The 25,301-nt window shown below is 42.3% G+C and overlaps 1 protein-coding gene across 5 annotated transcripts in view; it reads right to left on the bottom strand.

Moving 5' to 3' along the window:
* Positions 1–25,301, bottom strand: part of ATP11A (ATPase phospholipid transporting 11A) — a 107,108-nt gene that overhangs the window by 29,492 nt on the left and 52,315 nt on the right. For 3 of the 5 annotated variants that reach the window (XM_083501124.1, XM_083501122.1, XM_083501120.1), the window contains exons 3-18: positions 22,523–22,612; positions 20,906–20,986; positions 20,148–20,255; positions 18,280–18,408; positions 17,428–17,531; positions 15,660–15,710; positions 14,103–14,167; positions 12,899–12,980; positions 10,865–11,015; positions 9,524–9,721; positions 8,490–8,663; positions 7,400–7,563; positions 6,250–6,321; positions 5,865–5,938; positions 4,571–4,674; positions 3,850–4,031 (exon numbers count right to left, since the gene is read on the bottom strand). In XM_083501124.1, the coding sequence (XP_083357250.1) occupies positions 3,850–4,031; positions 4,571–4,674; positions 5,865–5,938; positions 6,250–6,321; positions 7,400–7,563; positions 8,490–8,663; positions 9,524–9,721; positions 10,865–11,015; positions 12,899–12,980; positions 14,103–14,167; positions 15,660–15,710; positions 17,428–17,531; positions 18,280–18,408; positions 20,148–20,255; positions 20,906–20,986; positions 22,523–22,612 (1,829 nt within the window). Of the gene's footprint in view, positions 1–3,845; positions 4,032–4,570; positions 4,675–5,864; positions 5,939–6,249; positions 6,322–7,399; positions 7,564–8,489; positions 8,664–9,523; positions 9,722–10,864; positions 11,016–12,898; positions 12,981–14,102; positions 14,168–15,659; positions 15,711–17,427; positions 17,532–18,279; positions 18,409–20,147; positions 20,256–20,905; positions 20,987–22,522; positions 22,613–25,301 lie in introns of all 5 variants that reach the window. The other 2 variants (XM_083501123.1, XM_083501121.1) reach the window with 1 other exon arrangement.

Raw genomic sequence — 25,301 nt, 5'->3', positions numbered from 1 at the left:
AAAAATTGGATGTCTTGTCCACTGAAAAGTATTCGTGGGCATTTCCTGAACCCCACACATGAACATAAATAATTTTTTTATTCTACACTTCTAGCTGCACTGATAGCAAGGTAATTGGTAGGAAAGAAGCCATTTCTTGTTGCAGTTTTCATCTAATCAGCATATTCCCAGGTTCAAACCTGATGGCTCCAGAAATATAAAAATTAGGACCTGTCTAAGAAAGGGGGAGTGAGGAAGAGAGATATAAAGCAAGCTAAATCTATATATTCCAGGTTGAACAATATGTTTCTATTCCCATTAGGCTGAGTTTAGCTTGACTACAGCAAAAGAGGCCTGAAACAATGAAAAGGAACTTCGTACTAAGTAAGGGCTGATCCACAAAACCAAACCTGAGCAAACACAACAACTGCACTTGTTCGTAATCATCCTTTTGTAGCCTTGTCTCTCCTCTCCCATTCAAATTTAGACTGCAAGCTTTTCAGGTCGGGGACCAGTTAAGTTGTGGGTGAACATATCAGACGACACAGCGATTCTTCAGACAGCTCTTGTTTATTCACAGGCCAGGTCAGAACTGAACTGAAGGGTTCAGCCAGCCTGCTTATATAGAGCTCCACTAGAACGCAACAGTAACCATTTTCTGTAACTATCCAATCACTGAACGTCACTTTCAATCCCTTATTTGCATATGTGGGCCTGAGTGAAAACTATCTACAGTATCCCCCTGCTGGCCTAGGGTGAGAACTTCAGTACATAACAGGACCTTTACTGCTTACAGAGCTCTGTAAATCACAATCTGTATGGAGACCGCTCAGTAACGATGACGGCAGTGGCTGCAACTATGAAGAAGTAGAAGGAGGAGTGATATCAATAACGACTCTCCCTTGCTCCTACAATTACTAACCATGGAGTTGACTTCCTGTCTTTACCCCACGCAGCAGGCAGCAGTAGTGATACGTGGACACAGTTTGACTCAGAAACTGAGTGCACATTGCAAGTATTCTTAGGAAGCTCAACCAAAGTTTGTGTGGCCGCAGGAGAGCAATGGAAACAGACTTTAATGACCCCCCTATTTCGAGGGAAGGTTAAATGCCAGAGAGACAGTGGGGCTACCTATTATCCATGCATCCTTGTTTCTTTTACAGTATGCAATAACATCTGAGCCCTGGTGTTTTATTGAGGCAAATACACATGGTGAAAGTGGGAACATTTTGATGCAATGTACGAGTGGGAAGTCTTGCCCAGTTTGCATGGGATAGTCTTTGATTTTCCTGCTCTCATTTTTACTGAGTTGGGAGTAGGCTGTTATTTTTAATGACTGGGACCAGAAAACTTGCTGTCAGGGAAAAGGTGGGGTATTAAATAAATATGCATATATTATAATTATAATTATAATTATAATTATAATTATAACAATGTTTAGAGATTCTTTTATCCCAGTGCAATGCATTCTGAGGTTTTTGTCATTTCACAGTACGATTAGTTTCTGTTGTGTAAACAGCTCGTAGTGCTGCTAATTACTGTGTGGCCACATTGTAAACTACTAATTGTTATAATACTGCTTTTAAATGCTTTCCACAAGACTGTTATTGAGTCAGATGTGCTAAGAAGAGATTAATGGGTCTGGCAGGGCAGTGGGGTGGGGGGTGGGGCAGAAAGGCTGCTTCCCCTTTCAGAGAGGGGGAGAAAGGACACTTGCAAAAATCCGTTAAGAAGGATTAGACATGTACAGGGTTTCTTTTCTTTCAGCTCTGTACCACCCCTTTGATTCCAAATTCTGTTTTGTTAACTAGTTTTAAATCTATTTTAGGAAACATTTACATTATTGTGTATTGTCTGCATGTAGTTTTGACCACTGTTGTGGTAGAAACACAGCACATACATCTAAACAAACAAAAAATAAATAAATTGGGCTCTCTACAGACAACTGTGTCTCACTGAGACACATATGAGCCTTTTGCCCTTGCATGCAGCTCTCATTGCCTTGATAAGGAAGTCTGTATTGTTCAAATCAGAAAACTGTGGTTAACAGGTTCTGAGGAAACCAGGACCTTAAACCAGTTTTCAAACTACAGTGGTACCCCGCAAGACGAATGCCTCGCAAGACGGAAAACCCGCAAGACGAAAGGGTTTTCTGTTTTGGAGGCGCTTCGCAAGACGAATTTCCCTATGGGCTTGCATCGCAAGACGAAAGCCCATAGGGAAATGCTGGCGGTCGGGAGCAAAGACTTTCGCCCACAGCCGGCCTTCAGAAGAGGACCTCTTCTGAAGGCCGGCGGGGGGCAAAAGTCTTTGCTCCCCCCCCCCGCCTGCCCCGGGCGATCTTAAAATGCTGGCGGGCGGGAGCGAAGCGTTCGCTGCCGACCCCCAGCATTTTAAAATCTCCAAGGGACAGCAGAGAAGTCTCTGTCCCGGGGAGATTTTAAAATGCTGGGGGTCGGGAGCGAAGCGTTAGCTGCCGACCCCCAGCATTTTAAAATCTCCCCCTGTCCCGGGGAGATTTTAAAATGCTGGGGGTCGGGAGCGAAGCGCTCCCGACCCCCAGCATTTTAAAACGCTGTTCCGAAGGGGGGGCGGGGACACCTGCCCCAGCCGCCCCACTTCGGAAAGCTGTTCCGAAGTGGGGAGGGGGGGCGGGGACACCTGCCCCAGCCGCCCCACTTCGGAAAGCTGTTCCGAAGTGGGGAGGGGGGGCGGGGACACCTGCCCCAGCCGCCCCACTTCGGAAAGCTGTTCCGAAGTGGGGAGGGGGGGCGGGGACACCTGCCCCAGCCGCCCCACTTCGGAAAGCTGTTCCGAAGTGGGGAGGGGGGGCGGGGACACCTGCCCCAGCCGCCCCACTTCGGAAAGCTGTTCCGAAGTGGGGAGGGGGGGGCGGGGACACCTGCCTCAGCCGCCCCACTTCGGAAAGCTGTTCCAAAGTGGGGCGGGGGGGCGGGGACACCTGCCCCAGCCGCCCCACTTCGGAAAGCTGTTCTGAAGTGGGGCGGGGGGCGGGGACACCTTCTGAAGGCGGGCAGGGGGCGAAAGTCTTTGCCCCCCCTGCCTGCCTTCCCAGGGGCTTTTAAATCGCCCCGGACAGCAGAGAAGTCCTCCGCTGTCCGGGGCGATTTTAAAATGCCGCCTGCCAGCATTTTAAGATCGCCCCGGACAGCGGAGAAGTCCTCCGCTGTCCCAGGGTTTTTTAAAATGCTGGGGGTGGGAAGAAAAGCCCTTGTCCCCCACCCCAGCCTGGTCTGAAGGCGGTTTCCCTAGGAACGCATTAATTGATTTTCAATGCATTCCTATGGGAAACCGTGCATCGCAAGACGAAAAAACCGCAAGACGAAGAGACTTGCGGAACGAATTAATTTCGTCTTGCGAGGCACCACTGTATGTTCATGATCTTGGTGTAGTCTGAACATAGTAACCACCATTTTCTTGGTCAGAGAAAAAAAAGGGAAACTATAGTTTATTAGATAGGGAGGTATTCAAATACATTTTTGAGTTAACACCAGGGGACATCCCTGTCTCTCCTACGCTTGTGCTATCCCCAAATCTGCTCCGGAGTGTAGGGGGAAACCGCAGAACAGATTTAGGAGGCACATACAAGGAAAAGAGGCCTACCACAAAGAGAGGAGGGAAGGGGCTGCATGTGCAGGGAAGAAGGATTATAAACATATTGTCAACGCATGTGCAACCAAACCAAAGATAGATAATTTGGAATCGAATATTTTGCTTTTTTGATTGCATTATAATTTGGAATGCTTTAATGTGGTTTTTCTTGGATTGTTCAAATGGAATATTTAATAAATATTATATATATATATATATATATATATATAATGTTTAAATTAAAAGAAGTGCACTAACCGGTCTTCAACTGCTGTAGCACCAAGCAGGATAAGTCCCTTTTCTATCTGCTCATATGCCTCAGCCAGTTTCTTCTCCCGATCTCGAAGGGCCAGTTTGGCCTCCTGCAAATGCTTCTGCACATTCTCGTATTCTTCACAGGTGAATTTCTTATACGCTACACATAACGTTCGCAGGCCCTCCTAAAGGAAATTATTTTAAAAGCACAGAGACGTGTTCACTGAAAGTCTTCTGGAAATTTTCAGTTCTGCAGGTTATAATTTAGGTTTCTGCCTCGTGTAGTGGTTTAATTGATGAGGTTAGAATGCAAGTTTATCGACTGCCTTGAGCAAGGCAACAATCTGGTTAACTTGAACGTTGCCTCTGGAGAAGGCTATGAGAAAGCTGGAAACCCAACTTCTCCACAGTTTTGGGAAAAGAAAGAAAGAAAATACTGCTGACAGAGGTGGACAAACCAACTATGGCTTCCATCAAAAACCCATATGTGACAAGCAGAACTACAAGATTCTTGAGTATCTCTAAAAAATTATGCTGAGTGTGTGGCCTCTCACAAAAAGTGCACTGAAGGATAATGGAAGCCAACACAATGATGACTTCCTCATCTACACTTTGCTATCATTCCCTTATTTAGGCAAGTTTGCCCTTACAAACTGACTTTTGCAGCTTTCTGCCTTGAATGCACACAATTTGCACATAATAAATGCCAAATGCTTGATCTTACCACTGCGTTGCGCTCAACTCTTGATCTAATCTGGTCTATTTTGCCTTCTGCAACTCTGGGGAAAATAGACGAATCTGCTCCTTTACAAAACAGAAATATTTCTCCTGGAAATGTAAGCAAAACAAAAATTTTAAAGTGGGTTAAATGCTGAACCAGTTTCAAAGGATAGCACGTGAGAGTGGCTAGGTACAAGGATATCAAAGAAGGATGTCAAAAGCACCAGAGTGATTAGCTCTAGTATTATTAAAAGACTTACAGCAAAGTAGCCTGGCAGGTCTCCTAGCCTCTGCAGACGCAGGACAGACAATACAGCAAGGAGATGACTTGTCCGCCCCGGGTCTGCAAAGGCTAGGAGACCTAGAAGGCTTTCTTTAATAAAAAACTAGAACTGATCACTCTTTGGTATCTTTGGACTCAACCACTCCCATGACCCCTCCTTTGGGCCTATGGTTCAGAACCCTTGCCACCAAAATATTTAAAAAAGTCTTCTTATGAAACAGCTTTTTGAAATTATCACACTCTATATTAAATGGACTCAAATTAAACGGAGTCAAAATTACAAGCATACCACAGTCGTACCTTGGTTTTCTAACAGGTTAGTTTTGGCTCCCGAACATTGCAAACCCAGAAGTGACTGTTCCAGTTTGCGAATTATTTTTGGAAGCCGAACGTCCGACGGGGCTTCTGCGTCTTCCGATTGGCTGCAGGACCTTCCTGCAGCCAATCAAAAGCCATGCTTTGGTTTCTCAATGTTTTGGAAGTCGAACGGACTTCCGGAAAGGATTCCATTCGACTTCCAAGGTACGACTGTATTCGAAAGTATGACGGAACAGTAGAAAACGGCAAAAATCAAGACAGGCTAAAGATTTGTGATCATCTGAGGCCCTTCTTCATGTACTCCCTTCCACAATAGGTCTGGAGGGTGAGAACGGGGCCTTTTTGGCAGGGGCTCCCCGCTTGTGGAATGCTCTCCCCAGGGAGGTTTGCCTAGCGCCTTCGCTACATATCTTTATGTGAGGAGCAAAAACGTTCCTCTGTAGCCAGGCCTTTGGCTGATAAAAAAGTCTATGGCCGTTTAAATGTGTCTGTGGGAGGGGAGTGGTATTAGTTGTTGTTGTTTTTGTTGTTGTTATAATAGGTATTTGTGTTTTCATTTTGTATTTTTATTTGATAAAGTGCCCTGTGATCTTCGGATGAAGAGCAGTATATAAATTAAATAAATAAATAATAGATTTCAGACTTAAACCAAGTTCCCAAGAGCTTAGGGACTAGATTTTCTCTTTTCTTTAAGTACCTTTTGCCGATTTAACTATCACACTCATTCGTCTCCTTACAGAATCAAAACTAAGGATTTCCAATAGTTCAAACCTAAAGGGGGAAAAACAAGGACATGTTGTAATAACGTATTTTTTTATATCCATACACATACACATAAACACACACACACACACACACACACAGGGAGTAAAACAGATGTAAATCCATGGTCCCTGTGAGATACACAAAGCGTTTCATTAAACTCCATACCCTTGGCTCAAAATCCAAACTGACAGACTTGCAAATCACCCCCGTAATAAACCATACACTCAACTAAGCAAAGTGTTTTTCTCAAAGTTAACTTTTTAAAAGGCATTAAAGACAAAACATACTTATGTACAGGACAACAGTGCACAACTTACCTTTCGATATCATTTTCTCGATTCAAGATTTCCATAAAATTGTCCTTCAGTCTTAAATAGGTGTAACCAAGCCTGAAATTCAACCGTAGATACACATCAGAAGTTACAACAACTACCTGTATGCCACCAATTTTACAGTAGACTGAACTGTGTGGCGGGTTGTGTATTACTAGAAACAAACTTCTCTAAATTTCATTTACAGATCACACAAGTTATTATTTGCTCAAGCTGGCTCCAGATTTCTCTGTGGTTCTGTTTCTCATTTCAATGTTTTGAGAACAATCCTACCACATAAGCTGCTCCCACAGTTCAGGACCATTACTTTCCACCGCTTTCCAAAAACACTGTACTTTTGGCTCCCCCTGTACTCTTGCATGGACATACAGACACACATAAGTACCTCATCTGTGGCATGTTCACCACACCCAAATGACAACAATCAAGTAAGTATACGATGAGGATGGTATTAATCTTTTCCTCCCCAAAATATATGGGCACAGAAGTACCTAGACCTACAGACACCTGGACCTGATTAGAGCCTGCTTCATAACAAGTAGATTATCCCCATATGATAAGTTATCATCCCTGCCCCCATCCAAGATGTTCCCATTGCAAAACATACCTGCTTCAAAGCTCTTAAAGGCAAAACACTCCCTCGCTTTGACCACCTGCTCTAATATTGTGCTGGCAGGAATAGCAGAGTAGTCCTTAGTGTTCCATTACACATATGGCCTGTAAAGCTGTACAGCTGTTGTGCTGTACCTTGTAATGAAATTCTACCTTTCTGTTTCTTGTCCATGCTCTCTCTACCGCCTCTGTCGCCCTGCATGCCTCCCCCTTCCACTAATGTTAACAGTTCTACCAGCACTGAGCCTCTTCAGGAACAGTAACCGGGTTTGAGAAAGCAGAAGAAAAGTTTATTTTTCAACAGAGCCATTCAAACAACACCTCCCACGCAGCAACGCCTGACCTCTCCCCCTCTCTCCATTTCCTGTGTCCTCTTCACTTTCATTTTACCCTCAGCATGTCTCTCACTTCAGGGACACCTTCACAAAGATATTTCTCCCCAATGGCTGCCTTTGGAGTTACTATCAAAGGAAAAGAGCCTCAGCTCTCACACAAGCTGGAAAAAAGGCATTATGGTCCATACCTCTGAATCCCTTCAACTAAAGCAACTTCATCAGGGGACGATGAAATATACACGGCAGACCTCCCCGACAGCTGTGCTTTCTTCAACCCATCCACGTTGTCATCTTCCTTCACTTGAATGGTGTGACAAAGGCACAGAGCACGGAAAAAGAGTTCTTCTCTGTCCTAATAAAGAAGAAGAGTTTGGACTTGATATCCCGCCTTTCACTCTTCTTAAGGAGTCTCAAAGCAGCTAACATTCTCCTTTCCCTTCCTCCCCCACAACAAGCACTCTGTGAGGTGAGTGAAGCTGAGAGATTTCAGAGAAGTGTGAGTAGCCCAAGGTCACCCAGTAGCTGCATGTGGAGGAGCGGGGAAGCGAACCAGGTTCACCAGATTACGAGTCCACCGCTCTTAACCACCACACCACGCCGGCTCCCAAGAAGAATGCTGTTAACACAGATTTCCAACTCTGAGGGAATTAGCAACAACATTTAATACTTTGCACATGTAACAGAAGCAGCTGAACAGGCTAGATTGTCATGCATTATTTAAGTTCACACACTAAATTCTTTTGGCAAGTTAAAGGTTGTTTGTGGGAGGAAAGTTGCCCATCCTACACTCTGGCATCACCTGGGATGCTTTAAAGGCCTCTGCGGACTAATTGGGACCCTCCTAAGCAATGCAAGATGCTGTTGTTCTCCCTAGAGTCCTCCCTATCTCTGGACTCTCATTTATGTTTCAAACCAGTTAATCTTTGAACAACAGTGACTTTATTAAGAAGCTACCATTGGAATAGAAAAGGATTGCAAATGATTTAGCATACTGACTAGATAAATTGCTGTAAGCTACTTTAATTTGAAGTGTTTTTGTCTTCGCTAGCTTGTTTGGAGCAAGGGTATCCTTCAGCTTTGCAAACTATTATTTGTAAATATTATGAGCAACAGTTCTTGAGTTACAGCAAAGCAGGAATGTCGTATTAACAAAGGGGGGGGGGAATGGAAGATTCTGAAAGCAAAATTCCTACCTGACAAAAAGCCACTTTATTTAACTGAGCCCCCCAACTGTCATGTTTTCAGTATTTAATAATAATAATAATAAAATCTTCGTACTTTGCCACTTCCTCCTGGGGAAGAATCAATCATATCAATACCAGCAGAATCAGGGAGAATTTGGCCATTACAGATGACATGAGGAACATACACATGGCCCTCAATGCAGCATTCTATGAACTCCATATTGTTCTCTGTTAAGGTCCCTGTTTTATCTGTGAAGACATATTCAACCTGAAGAGAAACAGATAGAACAATTAAGAATTAAAACAAGAAGAACAGAGCTGGGGGGCAAGGCAGGGGAAGTCAGATATTTCAATAGATGAAGGTTTTATGTGATACTTTTTTGTCCTCTGTCCTTGAAAAAGCATGCAGTACTGGTCTTTTCCAGGTGAGGCATAGGAACTTCCAGCCCATGGGCTTAACCTGGTTCACCAGAACTCTTTATTCAGTTCTCGGCATTATCCATATGACACTGAAATGCGTCCAGTTCTGGGCACCACCACTTAAGGAGGAGATTGACAAGCTGGAAAATGTGCAGAGGAGGGCGACCAAGATAGCCAAGGGCCTGGAAACCATGCCTTATGAGGAATGGTCGAGGGAGTTGGGTATGCTTAGCCTGGGAAAGAAGAATTTGAGAGATATAATAGCCATCTTCAGATGGCTGTCACATGGAAGATGGCGAAAGCTTGTCTTTTCCTGCTCCGGAGAGAAGGGCTCGATCCAATGGATTCAAGTTACAAGAAAGGAGATTCTGACTAAACATCAGGGATAACTTTCTGACAGTAAGAGCTGCTCAACATTGGAACAAACTCCCTCAGGAAGCTGTGGACTCTCCTTCCTTGGAGGTTTTTAAGCAGAGGTTGGGTGGTCATCTGTCACCGATGCTTTTGTTGAGATGACCTCTGGGGTCCCTTCCAATTCTACAGTTCTATGCTTCTATGACACACTGCCTTTTCTTGTCCCATTGTACAGAGAGCTGGCCATGCAGGAAGAGGTATTTCCAAGTAGAATGGTCTTCTCAATATCTGCAGGAATCTAAATATCAGAAACAGCTGCAAGATTTGTAGGATAAATTGTACGTGACTTGTTACCTGCCCCAACTCTTCATTGAGGTCAGACGTATTCACCAGCGGCCCTTCACCTGTTTCTTCATCAAACATTTCTTCATCCCAGGTAAGAAAATAAGAACCAAGAAACTTCTGCATTTCTACTGTGACGTACATGGATACAGGAATGATGTAGTTGAAAAGAACCATGAAGGCAAGGAAATCTGTAAATGCTGTAATAAACTGCCAAGGCGGAGGGGTTGGGGTTGGGGGGACAAAAGCAAAGAATTTATTTGGATATACAGTAACAGCAAGAATCTTAGGTGCAATCAAGCAGTTGGATCGACTTCTATCAAACATGCATAGGATTGCACTCTTAGGTTGCAATCCTAAGTACATTTACTGCAGAATAAGTCTTATTAATGACTGCACTGTTAGACATTTGAGATATATAACTTAACTCCCTCTCTTTCATCCCAGCATAAAATTCTGCCTCATCCAAAATAGTCACTGATCTGCTCTGCAAAAACAATCTTTAGATTTATTATATTGTTTATACTCTAAAATACATATTTTTAAACTGTAGGTGTATCATGAAAAAAAATCAAGTAGTTAGCTTAGGCCCAGTGCAGCCATAATGGGCTTACTCTAATAAACTACTGCTTGTTCATGCATGAAGAATTGACAAGTTCAAGCACATTCTCCTCCTTGCCTAGCCTTCTGTTCCTTTGTGCGCAGACCTGCAGACATGACTTCTATGTTTCTTAAACTAGTTTTCCACGACATCCCAAGCAGGAAACTGGTTTGAGCATTTCCTTCTTTCCAGTTCATTTTTCCTTGTTCATGTGCTTAAAAAACTGTGGGTTTTTTGAGCAGCCCAATTCACATGCACTTTGCCAGTACTTGCTTTTAACTAACAGAAGCCCCAAAGAAGATACACAGAAAGAAAAAGCTTCTTTATTCAGATTAACCTGTAGGATTGGAAGGGTGGTGGAGCAAAGAATGTTCCATTTTATTTGCAAAGGAAGAACACTCTTGAAGGCATTACCAAGCAATGTAGTTATTGGAGATATGTACGGGCAGAAATATAGCAAAACTGCATCATCATCATCATCGTCATCATATGCCATAAGTTGCAGCCACAATAGGTGACAGTAAGGCTTCCATCAATGGAACAGGGAGAAAAGCCATTTTCAGCAATTCCTCCCTCCTCCTCAGAGGGTATGGGAAATCTTCAGAGCAAATTTAGTGAGGCACTGAGGGAGGGGGAAATAACTGAAAATCACTTCCTTTCCCATTCTACTGACAGAAGCCTTATCATCAGCTGTAGTGACACTACTGCACAAAACCTTAAATCTTTTATTAAACCTCAAGTTATTCACCTACCACATTCCTTTTCCGTTCCAGTTCTGTTTTCTCATTATACCAAGGCTCATCGCGAAACTGCTCACTTTGCCACACGTATTTCAGGACAGTATTTATTAGTGATTTACTGATCAGAATACAGAGGTATACAATAAGAAATACATTCATGGATCTGAAACAAATGAGAGGAAAAGGTTTTTAGCATAAGTAAAAAAAGAGATATTTTTTTTATGTATGTTAACATGCTTTTGATTTAGTCTAAGCCTTCCCCTCCCTCCATATAAATTTGACATATCTAACAAATGCAGCAAAAGTCCTTTTGCAGAAAAGGCATTTGCAATTCATAATAGGGAATAAAGGATTGCACAGTGCATATTACAAAGGTTATCAGTGCTTTTGATGGATCATGACCCACATGTATTATTTTGGTTTTGATAGGTGGACAAATGGGCAAATATCCCTCAGACTATGCACTATAAACCAAACTTTCTACATCCTCGGTTCAACACCAGTTATGATCAGCTCATTCTTCTGGGATGACAGGGCTAGTTGTGAAATTGCCATGACCAAAACCATTATCTTTGTCTGCACAGTACTAACATGTGCATGCAAAGCCATTTCCAAAGAATTCACACTCCCATTTTTCTTCTCAGGAACATGGGAGTGGTGTCTTACATAGGACTGTCACTATTTCATTCTCACAACAAATCTACAGGCAAGGTTAAGGGGGAAAGTACATAAATGAATATGCAACATGCTGCAAGACTGAACGATAATCTGATTTCCCCGGTCCAGATCTAACAATCCAGAAAGGTGTTTTAAATTGGTGCATTTGGCTGTTTCCAGAAGCAAACCAGTGAAGGAGGAACTGAGTTGTGTCATATTACATGCATTTTGCATAAACCACTATGTGGTTAATGGCAAGCACTGATCACCCAGTATAGTTAGAGGTGCCACCAAACTTGTACTCCGATGATGGGAAATCATGACTGCTACGAAGAAGCAAGCATTTTGTTCCCCCAATTCTTCTCCAGCTCAGATGCAGTGGTAGTTTCCTTGCAGATGGTAAGTCACTGGGAAAGGACTCTCCCGCCCCACTCCCTTCTCTAACAGACTGGTCTGCTGCAATGCAGCACCCAGGAGCCCTATGGGGAAACTGTGCATTCTTTGGGATATTAGGGGCTTTGAAGGATGGCATGTGCTACATTGCAGCATGGCAGACCACCAAGAGCAGAATGCCCCTCCTTTTCTTCTCCCTATAGCTTGTTGCTGCCATTGGCTGTGCCAGTACCCTATTAAGTAAGGTTTAAGGCAGGCATGTTCAAAGTCCTTTTGGGGGGCCTAATTTGGCCCCCCAGCCGGTTTTATCTGGCCCCTGTGGCAGTTTATTTATTGGGGTCAAATCCTAAAACAAAACAAAAAACTCAACAACTTTGGGGTAAAATCGTAAAAAAGGTCGGCCCTGACGCATGTTCACTTCATCAAATCTGGCCCTCTTTGAAAAAAGTTGGGACACCCCTGGTTTAAGGGAAGGGGTTTGTGGGGATTGGTGGATATGAAGTGGATCCAATTTTGACTGGTTCAGAAATAAGCCCAAATATTTCCCAGTATAATGTATGAAACAAACTCATGCTTGTCTGAAAGAACAAGACAAGTACAAACAGGAATGGCATCAGAAGCAGGGCTTTTCCCCCCAGCTAGAACTCGCTGGAACTGCGTTCTGGCACCTCTCAGTTTGGTGCCATTGTAAGAGAACAAGGAAGGTGAGTTCCGGCATCTCTTTTTCTAGAAAAATAGCACGGATCAGAACCTTTTCAAAGCTAGCAGCTTTAAACTGGCAATCAAGTGATGGCTGTATCCCAATGTGTACGAACAAACAACAGAAGAACAAAGCCTTCATAGCAGGCTTACGACACGATTAGTTATTTCCAAAACAAACAAACACTGATAGGGGTTTTTCGCTGCTTCACATCATGCAGACATTTCCTTTCCTTTCCTGCTTCCCACTGATCTTGCCCACACATATTTGCATATTAGAAGCACTCATAGCTTTACTTTTCCACAGCAGATCGTTTCTGAGATTTTGATTGGTAGTTCAATGCCATTTTTGTTTCCATGCCAGTGTAGATAGCAACACCTGGAACAAACAGAAATACTATTTCATTTAAAAAAAAAATATGGATGTGGGTGAATGTGCATATTATGTAATATTACACACAACCGCTAGCTAATGCAGCTAATTACACATTCTATTAAAAAGGATAGGATTGTGTAGGAGACACAGCTGTGGGCCTGATTTAGTGAGTCTGTTAATGGATGCATTAACAACTGCATACATTCAGCTGCGGGGCTCAGCTGAAACTGGAAGTGGTGGGATAATATTTGTTCAAGTTTTTAGGGGGGAGGGGTTAGGGCAATAAAACACATCTAGCATTTTAGCAGATTTATTCCAGAAGGGCACAAAAAATGTTCATCCATTCAGACTGAGGGCAATGCTGATGCAGGAATCATTTCCCTTACTAGCTATGTTTTCCCTCCATAATCATATTACCAAATTGGATTGGCTACATAATGTAGTGCCATAATTACTATATGACAACCCCCAATTTGATGAGATGACCAGTGTGACGAAATCTGGGGAAAAGGCAACCCAGAAAAATGGCAACAGACTAAGAAGCATGGAAAGAACAACAACAAGCAGTGAATATTTGCAGAATTAAGTAGTTATTCAGGAATGATTTGATTTGGCTTCAAGAACACTATTTTCAGACTCCAAATATAATATATATTAATATATTAAGAGTTATAGAAATTAAACTGTTAAGTTGTGGGTGAACATATCAGACAACACAGCGATTCTTCAAACAGCTCTTGTTTATTCACAGGCCACAACAGAACTGAACTGAAGGGTTCAGCCAGCCTCCTTATATAGAGCTCCAGAACAACGTAATTGTAACAACTTTCTGTAACTATCCAATCACTGAACATCACTTTCGATCCCTTATTTGCATATGTGGACCTGAACTATCTACAGTATCCCCCTGCTGGCCCAGGGTGAGAACTTCAGTACATAACATAAACCATCGTCATCACCATCAAAATCAAACCGATAACAATCCTTTTCAATGGGTGGTTTCCCCCCACTTTTTATTTTTTTAGCAGAATATCCTCTGTATGACATCAGAAGATGCTGCTGAAACTTAAATCTTCTCATTTATATCTCTGAATTAGGACTGTTATTGCTTTTATAGTCATTTACCAAATATTTTCTCTGTGTTCTTCAACGTAGCTCCTCTAAGAAGCACATTTTCAGATCCCAATGGCCTACAAAGGTAATAAGTGGCAAATATTAATTAACTAACTGAAGTGGCAGCAGGAAGGCAGTGTTTTAAACACAAAATAAATAAGGTTAAGTTTAGAAAAGAAATTAAGTTCACATTTCTGAAATGGCAGGCACCTCCAGATGGCATTTATATTGAGTATTCATCCTGATTCACCTGTACGGAAGTTATATGTTTTCTTCAGTGCTAAAAGCAGGTCATGCAATTGGTACAAACCTGAAACTTCTTATTAAAAAGTCCTTTCCAGTAAAGTTGGATAAGAGTTTTACTCATAAATGTGAGGATTCAAGTCAGGGCTTTAAAAAAAATACTTACTTTTATGTACAAGCCTTATTAGCTGTATTTTAATAAAAATTGTTCAGGGTGGCATTTAAAAAAAAAAGCATACAAATGCAGAATAAAACAGCATGACATCAGTGGAAAGACTACAACCAGCGTATAAACCCATAAAATATTAAAAGGAAATGCCACTTGAACTCAATATGGATGGCATTAATCTTTCTTTAGCATTTCAGCACTTAAGCACTGGCAACCTTAGCAGAAGATTTTAATCTAAGACCATCAGTGCTTTAAAAACCAAAATGTTCTATAAACTCAAGTAGTGCGGTTAACCAGTTAAAAAAGAACTTCTGTGCATTCTAAGAACGGCACATTAAAGGCTTTTTAAAAAGGACTCATTTTTATGGTTGGTTGCACTTGAGGTTGGAGTAGGATGGGGGCAGATTATTAGCCACAATTTCATTCTGGTAAAAGCAAGGCAAGGATGTTCACCAATCCTATCATCTAACTTTGTATTTAGCTGCCAAAATTTTAGCATTTGTTCCTCCACTGGCAGCTTCAATGGAAGCCGCATAGAGTTTTGTCCCCATAAACAGTGCCCAGCCATACATAATCAAGTCCTTTTTGTGTCATGTTCAACTATGTGCCTTTCATTCCCTGATGATCTGCTCCCTGATACTGATGAACAAAGGTGTGGGGGCAGAAAAAAACGGGTGGGCAGAAAGGGATTTGCATCAGGCTCTTGGCCCAGCTTTTTCAGGATAATGAAGCCGCCATCTCAAAGAAAACTCAGTGCTCCTGATAGTCTTCATGCCCATTCTTTACATCTGCTTTTCTCTGCTACAACGTGCCACGGTTTCACTTGTTTTGTTGCATATATTCCAAATTTAACTAGCCCTGGCAGGTGCACATGTATGCACTGATTTTTTTTAAACAATATTTCTACGCAACCCCAATACCAAAGTTCTCTGGGTGACGCTGATAAAAATTATTAAAATGCAATATATTGCAGCACAAAGTAAGTGATAAAATCAAACACCATCAGGTCTTTAAAACTTTTTAAGGGTGGAGGAAAAAAACTGCCTGGCAGGTTGTCCTATAGTATTTGCTTATGGTAAGGATTGAATAACCCAGGCATTGCATGGGTTATTCATTATTAATTTGGGTTATTCATTATTAATTTTTTTAAGTCCTACCTTGCAACAGGCTCATCTCTGTCATGGTAAATATTTATCCGACCAACAAATCTGCAAGAGGAAAAACAGATTAGGAAATACCTCAATATCATTATGCCTGTAGGAATGCAGAGAAGAGTATTCCAGTAATTGTACAGCCTTGCATGCAAATAAGTTCAGCTATTGCCTCTAGGGAGATGAATCACAAATGCACCTTTGAAACGCATTGCATTCCAACCCCTGCTTCAATGCAAAACTTCTGCAGCTTGTATCTTTAGCTGCCCCTGGATGCCTCAATGCAAACGCAAAACGGAACACCACAATAAATGAACTTGCCCTTTCACCCAAAACCTATTTCCCTCGTTTCATCATATATTTGTTTACTTCATAGCATTTATATACCGCTTGATTGTAGAAAACCTCAAAGCAGTTTATAAGATTACAGTCAAAGTAGGGGTTTTCTTTCATTTGGAGTACTGTATTCATATCCTGACTTCTAATTCCACATACTGTGACAAGATGTTGAAAATCAAAATTTCAGGATGGTGAATGGAGATTATCTCTAAGGGTACACTGACATTACGCGGGGACAATGGAGTAAGATTCTGAAGAGAAAAAGAATAGAGATACTAGGAGAAAGGTAAGCCTGAGTTCCCATGACTGCTTCCAGGTAGGGTTTTCCCCTCAGAGATTGCTGAGGCCTTGTGATCTGATTCATATGCAATTTATATGGGAATATTTCTTCATTATGAATTTTATATACAGTGGGTTAAGAACTTAATTCATTCTTGAGGTCCGTTCTTAACCTGAGGTACCACTTTAGCTAATGGGGGCCTCCCGCTGCTGCCACGCCGCTATTTCTGTTCTCATCCTGAGGTAAAGTTCTTAACCAGAGGTATTACTTCCGGGTTAGCAGAGTCTGTAACCCGAAATGTTTGTAACCCGCAGTACCACTGTATCCCCCATTTTGCTCGAAAATATTACAGTGGTACCTCTGGATGCGAACGGGATCCATTCCGGAGCCCCGTTTGCATACAGAAGCGAACGCAACCCGCGTCTGCGCGGGTCGCGATTCACCGCTTCTACGCATGCACGTGACGTCATTCTGACCATCTGCGCATGCGCGAGCAGCGCAACCCGGAAGTAGCGCGCTCCGTTACTTTCGGGTCACCGCAGCCCGCAACCCAAAAATACTTATCCCAAAGCTACTTCAACCCGAGGTATGACTGTATTACTATTTAAACAACAACAACCATTCTGCTGATTCCAAACCCCACCCCCCTGCTGACCAAATGGAGTATCAGAGAGACAGCAGCAGCAGCTCCAGCCTGCAAGCAGTCACTTTTTCTTTGAGGCACTTCCTGTTTCTTTCTCTAGCTGGCATCTGGTAAAACTGGTAAAAGTAGTTGTTGATGTTCCTGCCTCTACACACCTCTGCTCAATCTATCTCAATTACAATGTCACTCAAAGCATTCTCACCTAATTATCAGTTATAGACACACATTCACCTGTGAGAATTAAGGTGTTTTCTTTATGCCTGCCAGCACTAAACTGGGAGTCAGGAGACACACACACACAGAGAAAGAGAGAGAAGGAAAGAGACAGGAAGCAGCTCAACTGTACTAAATATGCTGCTTAGATAACAGCAACAACAACAACCCATTTTCTTTGTACCCCTTCCTCCCCGGCCAGAGCTGGGCTCAGAGCGGCTAACAGCATATAAATAACACAGTATACATAATTATGGGACAATTGACAATTCAGGAAAATAATTACCACATGTTCTTACTTATAAAGATCAGGCTGAGGTTGTTCACATTCAATGGTAGCATGCAATGTGTCGATATCCTGTTCGCTTTGAAAGGCTTTTGTATCTTGGACAGCATAATACGTCTAGAAAGGACAAGAAAGTGTAGTTCAGTATCAAGTCAAGGTGTTTATGAAACTGAAGTGAGAATTTTGAAAATGGAGGGGGAGACACAAACCAACTTCTGTCATGAGCACAATGGTCCACTATTGTAAAATTCTGCAATTCTAAATCATTACGAGGTTTCCATAGCACATTGCAAAGTGAGTCAAATATTAATGCCTGCCAAGTTTTAAACTGTTGCACCAGCCCATATTTACAAACAGGAGCAAACCAATTTTTCAAGTGTGTTCCCAAATGTGATTGTTTCGTTTATTAACAGAATATATTCTATCTGCCCTTGACAAAACTGTAAAGCCACAAGGGAATGTTTTATATTCTTTTACAATGACAAAATCTACAACCCTACAAAATAAAATTCACTAGTCGTACCTTGGAAGTCAAATAGAATCTGTTCCGGAAGTCTGTTAGACTTCCAAAACATTAGAAAACCAAAGCGTGGCTTCTGATTGGCTGCAGGAAGCTCCTGCAGCCAATTGGAAGCCGCGTTGGACATTCTGCTTCCGAAAATCGTTCGAAAACTGGATCACTCACTTCCGGATTTCGATCGTTCGGGAGCCGATTTGTTCAGGCGTTTGAGATCCAAGGTACAACTGTATAAGGATAACAAGTTTAAGCTATTCTCTCTAATAGTCATATGTACATTATTTAGTTAAGAAGCCTTCAATGCCTATCTTTAACCCTTATATTGACATTTCATCAAATGCTGTTCACCTTATGACTGGATTCACCATCCAAACTTGCTGTCGTAACAAAACATGTTCCATCTGCCCGACTACTGGACAAAAATATTAAGTCACAAGGGAATGTTTCGTCTTCTTTTACCATTACAATATCTCCAACCTGGGAAGAGAGGAGTGTAATCAGTCAGTGTTTAAGAAAGCATTTTAAGTTGTCAATCCCAAGTGTCTTAAAAAACGAAAATCCCTGTCTTTCTTGCAGTTGCCTGTGCCTCAGGAACTGAGGCAGCAATCCCATACATCTTGTATGAGAATAAGTGCTCTTTGATGCGGTAAGACTTGCTTCCAAGTAAACATTCACTGCCAGTTCCTACTACGGCAATGGCTATCAAGTCTACCTGCAGAGGTTAAAAGGGAGTTAACAACAGCTATTAATTACAAATGCATAAGAAGTTATCCATGCTGTAACATAATTAGTATACCCTTCTGTGGATTATATGAACACAGGTAACCTTTCAGCAAACTATCATTTTTAGGACTGCAAAAAGAAAAGAAAAGGTTGCTTTTTTAAAAAAAAACCAACAACAACCAAATGTCCAAAATTATCCTGTTGCATTATTTCAAAACAAGGCACTTCTACACGATGTGTGTGTGTGTGTGTGTGTGTGTGTGTTTAAGCTCTGCTTAAACTAGAGCAGGATGAAAAATGTGAGCACATTTCTACCAAAAATACAGTCATTTTTCATGTTCTTGTTGGAGTAAAATAATATGCAAAACTCTCTCTCTCTCTCTCTCTCTCTCTCTCCCCAGAGGAATGAGACAGAATCATCTGGCACAGCCTTCTCATTGACCTACTTGGCAAACAAAATAACCTTTCAAAGAATTTTAAATGACATAATTTACAAAGATGTGATCAATTCTTTTCCTAGCCATGGCAACTAACGAACACCTATGTTTGGAAGCACTATACCTCAAAATACTAGATATTAAGGAGAAACAACAGGAGGAATGCTGTGCTTTCAAGAACTAAAATAAAACAAGTGTTTCAGGCAGCCATCAAGCTATGCACTCATCTAGAAAACTGCATTTTATTCCCTGTTCAGCCCTTGTTTTTCATTTTTCCCACTCCAACAGTTAGTTAGCCTTCCATGCTCACTAAGCATGCTCAGTTCTCAATGAGCTATTTTAGGGTTGCCGTCGTTTTCCGCTTTTGGTTTCCTGACAATTTCTGAATTACAGAAATGAAAGGCAGAAATTCCTATGTGGAAGTGGCTTCCATGATGTAATTTTTAAAACATATGGAATACCCTATACTTCTTAATACAATTAAGCTTGATAGCTTAAGATTTGTTCAGTGTCCCTCCCCCATTTAAAGAAGGACTAACCTCTGACTAAAACTTTGCCAACTGCAGTTGTGGCACTCTACATGAGATGCCATTTCCAAGGTGGTTATCACTCATGCCACTGCCACTGCTGGATTTTTAGTAACCAATTTTAAAGGTATACACCTGTGTACTCAGTACTTAACATCAACCACTAAAAGGCCACAAGTGACGCTGCTCTCTTATGGGTCACCTAGCTCCCGCCACCACTGTTGCATATTTTTAGTGACAGATGAGGATCCCAAAATAACTATTTCTCTATTTGCATCTTGATCCTCTTTTTGAAGCAAAGTCTTCACCCTGGTCCATAAAAGACTCTGCTGTGTTCTACCGTAGCCCACCTGATACATGGGACTAATTTTTCTTTTAAAGGCAGGCAGAAACAATATTTATGAAATGAAGAAAGTTATACTCATGGAGTATATATCATGGAGAATTGTATCCAACTCTCTCTCTTTCTGACACACCAACTCAAGTAATCTCCATCCAAGAAACATATTGAATAATACATGGCACTCACTCTGAGTTTGCGGCTCTGCTTTCTAACCAGTTTGCCATGTCGAATGAAATGAACAGGACACTGGTTCATTGCATTGTCGGCTTTGTGACGAAGCCAATCTTCATAGCCCTAAATGAAATAACCAATTAAATATTTATAATTACCCCAAAAGGTAACCGTTTATCATTTATATTAGACTTGTAAAACATTGTTGGAGAAACTGTAATTTCAAAAGTGTAAGGTGGGGGACAGAGCAGGAGTTCGAAAATTATGATGATTGCCTGCTGACTTCTTTTTTAAAAAATGACATGACTCCAACTCAATTCGCATCCGCTCCTGATCATAATGGTGTATCACAGGGGTCAGCAAACCTTTTCAGCAGGGGGCCAGTCCACTGTCCCTCAGACCTTGTGGAGGGCCGGACTATATTTTGAAGGGGGAAAATGAACAAATTCCTATGCCCCACAAATAACCCAGAGATGCATTTTAAATAAAAGCACACGTTCTACTCATGTAAAAACACGCTGATTCCTGGACCGTCCATGGGCCAGATTTAGGAGGCGACTGGGCCGGATGCCGCCCCCTGGTCTTAGTTTGCCTACCCATGGTGTATCAGATTCAAAGTTACCATACTACTGATGGTTGAATAGTTGATGTTGCACGCACACTTCTGGTTTCCAGAAAAACAATATCTCAGGAAATGAATAAAATAATTTTTTTTAAAAAAAAAACCATGCAGAATTTATATTATCTTCACTTTTAACAGACAATGCTCTTACCTGTTTAATAGCTGTTACAGTGATGACAAAGAAAAGTGGAAGCCCACTTGTCACTGGGCTAGTTGGTGTGTCAATAATTAACTAGGAGGAAAAAAGAATTAGCACACATTTTCTAAAGAACAGCGTTGTTGTTTTTTTAAAAAAATGGGTCTTAAAACGTTTTTATTAGCAGCCTTTGATAAAGTACTCTGCAATCATTAAAACTGAACCATCTGAACATTAAGATGATAATGTTAGGGTGGCGCTGTGGGTTAAACCACAGAGCCTAGGACTTGCCGATCAGAAGGTCGGTGGTTCGAATCCCCGTGACAGGGTGAGCTCCCGTTGCTCAGTCCCTGCTCCTGCCAACCTAGCAGTTCGAAAGCACATCAAAGTGCAAGTAGATAAATAGGTACCACTCCGGCGGGAAGGTAAACAGCGTTTCCGTGCGCTGCTCTGGTTCGCCAGAAGCGGCTTAGTCATGCGGGCCACATGACCCGGAAGCTGCACGCCGGCTCCCTCAGCCAATAAAGTGAGATGAGCGCTGCAACCCCAGAGTCGGTCACGACTGGACCTAATGGTCAGGGGTCCCTTTACCTTTACCTCCATAACATCTTAGAAGAGTCTGGCCACGTTGACTAATTCAACTTAATTAACTTATCAGAAGGCATGGTACTAGCGGCTACTGCACATATTATGCAGAAGCAAATCTGGCTTACCACTGAACATACACTCGACAGGGATCTGAAATTAATCACAGACCTCCAATAAGCCTGCACGATTCAACTGTTTGCAAACATATGTTTGCTGTACACATAGCAGTGTATAAAGTGACCTTGAGCCACAGCAACACAAAGAATACCAACACAGCTTAAGCAGAACCATATACAGTACCTGGAAAGGGGAATGTTAAGTATTCAATTTTCCACTTGCAGTGAAATACCATTTAGCCTCTTGGAAAAGTATCTTACTTGTTGGATAGTCCATTGTACTGATTAGGTAACATGTTCCCTCCCCACTATCATTTTCTAATTTAACCTACGTATAGCTAAGCCCACATCCACACCATATATTTTAAGTGCTATTATACCTCTTTTAACAGTCATGGCTTACCCCAAAGAATTCTGGGAACTATAGTTAAGAGCTGTTAGGAGACCCTCCCTATCCTCTTCACAGAGCTCCATTCCCAGAGTTCCCTGGTTGTTAAACCACCCAGGAAACTGTCGTTAGGGGAATAGTTTGTGAGAGTCTAACAACTCTCAGCACTCTTAACTACAGTTCCCAGTGTTTTTGGCAGGAAACCATGACTGTCAAAGTGGTATAATAGCGCCTTAAATGCACATTGAGGATATGGCCTAAGTTTAATGGGATGTACATTCCTGAAAGGCAGGGTGATATTATTACTAGTAGTAGTAGTAGTAGTATACTGCCCTATACCTGCAAGTCTCAGGGTGGTTCACAACATAAAACATGTAAGTAATTGTAAAGACAAAAACACTTCATGACAAACTCCCTTTCTATCCCTATAAAAATAAAACATAGCTGAAGACTCAAAATATTTAATTTTAGACATCCATATCAAATATGTATATCCTGTTTTAAATGAAAGAACTAAAGAAAGAAATGTGTATATCTTACCTGTACAAGAAAAATGATGAGAAAATAAAAGTTAGCTATTCTTCGGAACTGCTCAAATAAATTCTTTGGGACAAAGTTCCAAAAAGTGTACTAAAAGAAAAAGAGAGGCAGAAATGGACTGTTGATGACATGCTGTGCTTTCAAATCTATCAAATGGTATACATTAGGAACTAATGGCTTTAAAAGGGTGGGGGAATCAATTATATATAGATCCCAGTTCTGAGAAAGTTAATCAAGCTTAAATCTTGATTTACAAAGAATTGTGGCAGAGTTAACTTTGCCTGGATCAATGGCATATTTAAAGTTACCATATTTTTCACCCTATAGGACGCACTTTTTCCCCTCCAAAAATGAAGGGGAAATGTGTGTGCGTCCTATGGGGCGAATGCAGGCTTTCGCTGAAGCCTGGAGAGCGAGAGGGGTTGGTGCACACCAAACCCTCTCACTCTCCAGGCTTCAGGAAGCTATCCACAAGCCTTGGAAGCCCACGGGAGTTCCCACCGGGCTCCCAAGGCTTGCGGACAGCAGCCTGCAGCCTGAAACCCGGGGAGCGCAGCGGAGCGTGCCCCGGGCTTCGGGCAGGTATCCACAAGCCTGGGGAGACCGACGGGAGTTCCCACCGGGCTCCCAAGGCTTGCAGATAGTAGCCTGTTCTGGGGGCTGGGGTCGGGGGAAGCTCGGGCTTCCCCCGCCCCAGCCCCGCACCAGGGGGAAAAATAATTTTTCCCCCTTTATCCCCCCCCAAAAAAAACTAGGTGCGCCCTATGGGCCGAAAAATACGGTAACTGCTCTAAGTAAACACAAAACATATCTGCAAAGTAATATTATTATGAATTTAAGTAAATTGCATAACTTGAGGCAAGCGGTTGGCATTATTAAGCAGACTGACATATCAAATCCCAGCTTTTCAGAAGGGATGAACTTCACCTTTTTGAATTTGACAGTTATTTGAGGAACAGGGGAAGAGTGTTAGAAGAAATTCATGGAGCACTTTGGAGGGTGTAGAAGAACAAACGCCATACTTGGATGGTCTACTCCAGCAGCAAATGATGTACCAAAAATTAACACCACAAATGAGCATGGGACCCAGAAGGAAATAACAGATGTCCTGGCTGGGAGAGGAACATCTGTATGGAGTAGGGAATTTAATAATTTCAAAATTTTTACATGGTTGAATGGCCCACGGGTGTAGCTGCCATCCTGTTGGAGAAGACTGAGAAAATCTGCTGGAAATTCAAGGGAAATTCACCTGAGATTCTTTCTAGAAATGGTTACCTATGAGATTGGGAGCTTTCCAGCAGACCCAGGCCTGGATCAAGGGAAACCATCTGCTGAACTTCATGCTAGTCCTCCTCTGGTCAGACCTAATTCTAGAGGAATAGGACAATGACTTCTCTTCTCATATTGGTCCTGGGTCATAATACCCTTCCCACAATCCTCAATTCCTGCTATACCTCCTACTCACGCTTGCCTCTTCATTTACCTTCCATCTCTACTTGAAACTACCAGCTTAAGTGTTAAGATTCACAATGGGGGTGACATCTGTCAATATCACACAAATGCTAGCAACAAAATTCCAGAAAGCTATTATTAATATTCCATCTGCAGCTGGCTAGCCACTACTGACATGCCTCTGAGCAAGTGAGCTCCAATACGACCTGCAGGTGACATTTACGATAAATATTAAGTCAGTAACAGAATGACAGCTCTTCTGACACATGCAGAGAACGGCCCGTAAAGCAAAGTGTCCTTTTAAATATAGCTAATAGGAAATGCAGATAGAAGGATAAATTAACAATAAAATGTAACATGGAAGACTATTATTCTTATGGGTTCAACTGGCAGTGTTCGGACAGGGTAGTCCAATGCGTGTCCTCAAGGCCTTTTTTGTTGGCCCTCAACAACATCTGGTGATCAGCCTTCGTGGTGCCGCTGCCTTCCCAAAGCAAGGTAAGTGAGGCACTGGACTTTGGGAAGGAGGCATGAGGTCTCTGATGTCCTAGATTCCTCTCGCCTCCTTCCCAAAGCCTAGTTAGCACATTCCAACCTTTAGACAGGGAGGGATCTAGGACCCTGCTAGAGGTGACTCATCACAGATCAGACATGCACATTCCTGTGCTTTCCCTTGCTTCCTTTCCCTTTCCCTGGATTCCCAACTTTGGCTTGACCCTTTGACCGCACCCACCCACCACTCATCCTTTTGATTTCTATTTGCTGCTCTGGACTTCTGCCTGACCTGACGATGTACCCAATCCTGACTTGTTTGATTTAATTAATTGATTTGAAGTCACCCAGCACTTCCCACTGACTGCTTGCAGGCCTGACCCCACAGGGTCCTGACACTGGGTTAAGAATGCTGTGATTATGATAGGAAGGGAAGAGACTGGAAGGTGTTGTTTGTCATTCAGCTGTTCACGTGGCGATAATTACAACTTGCCGCAGGTAAAGCAGCCCAGCGGCAAATTGTTCTTCTGGTCCTCTGGAAACTGCCCTGCTAGATATTTCTGAAAAATGTCTGTTATGACTGTGTATCATAAGAACAGATCAGCACCGTCTTTTAACAGCGCAGACTAGTGACAATTTGACTACAAGCAAATTTTAATGGTGGGAAGCAACATCTACCGTATTTTTCGCCCTATAGGACGCACTTTTCCCCCTCCAAAAATGAAGGGGAAATCTGGGTGCGTCCTATGGGGCGAATGCAGGCTTTTGCTGAAGCTTGGAGAGTGAGAGGGGTCAGTGCGCACTGATCCCTCTCGCTCTCCAGGCTTCAGGAAGA

The sequence above is a fragment of the Podarcis liolepis genome, assembly GCF_965112155.1.
Source record: "Podarcis liolepis genome assembly, chromosome: 4".
NCBI lineage: Eukaryota > Metazoa > Chordata > Lepidosauria > Squamata > Lacertidae > Podarcis > Podarcis liolepis.
This window is presented reverse-complemented; position numbering and strand designations above follow the sequence as displayed.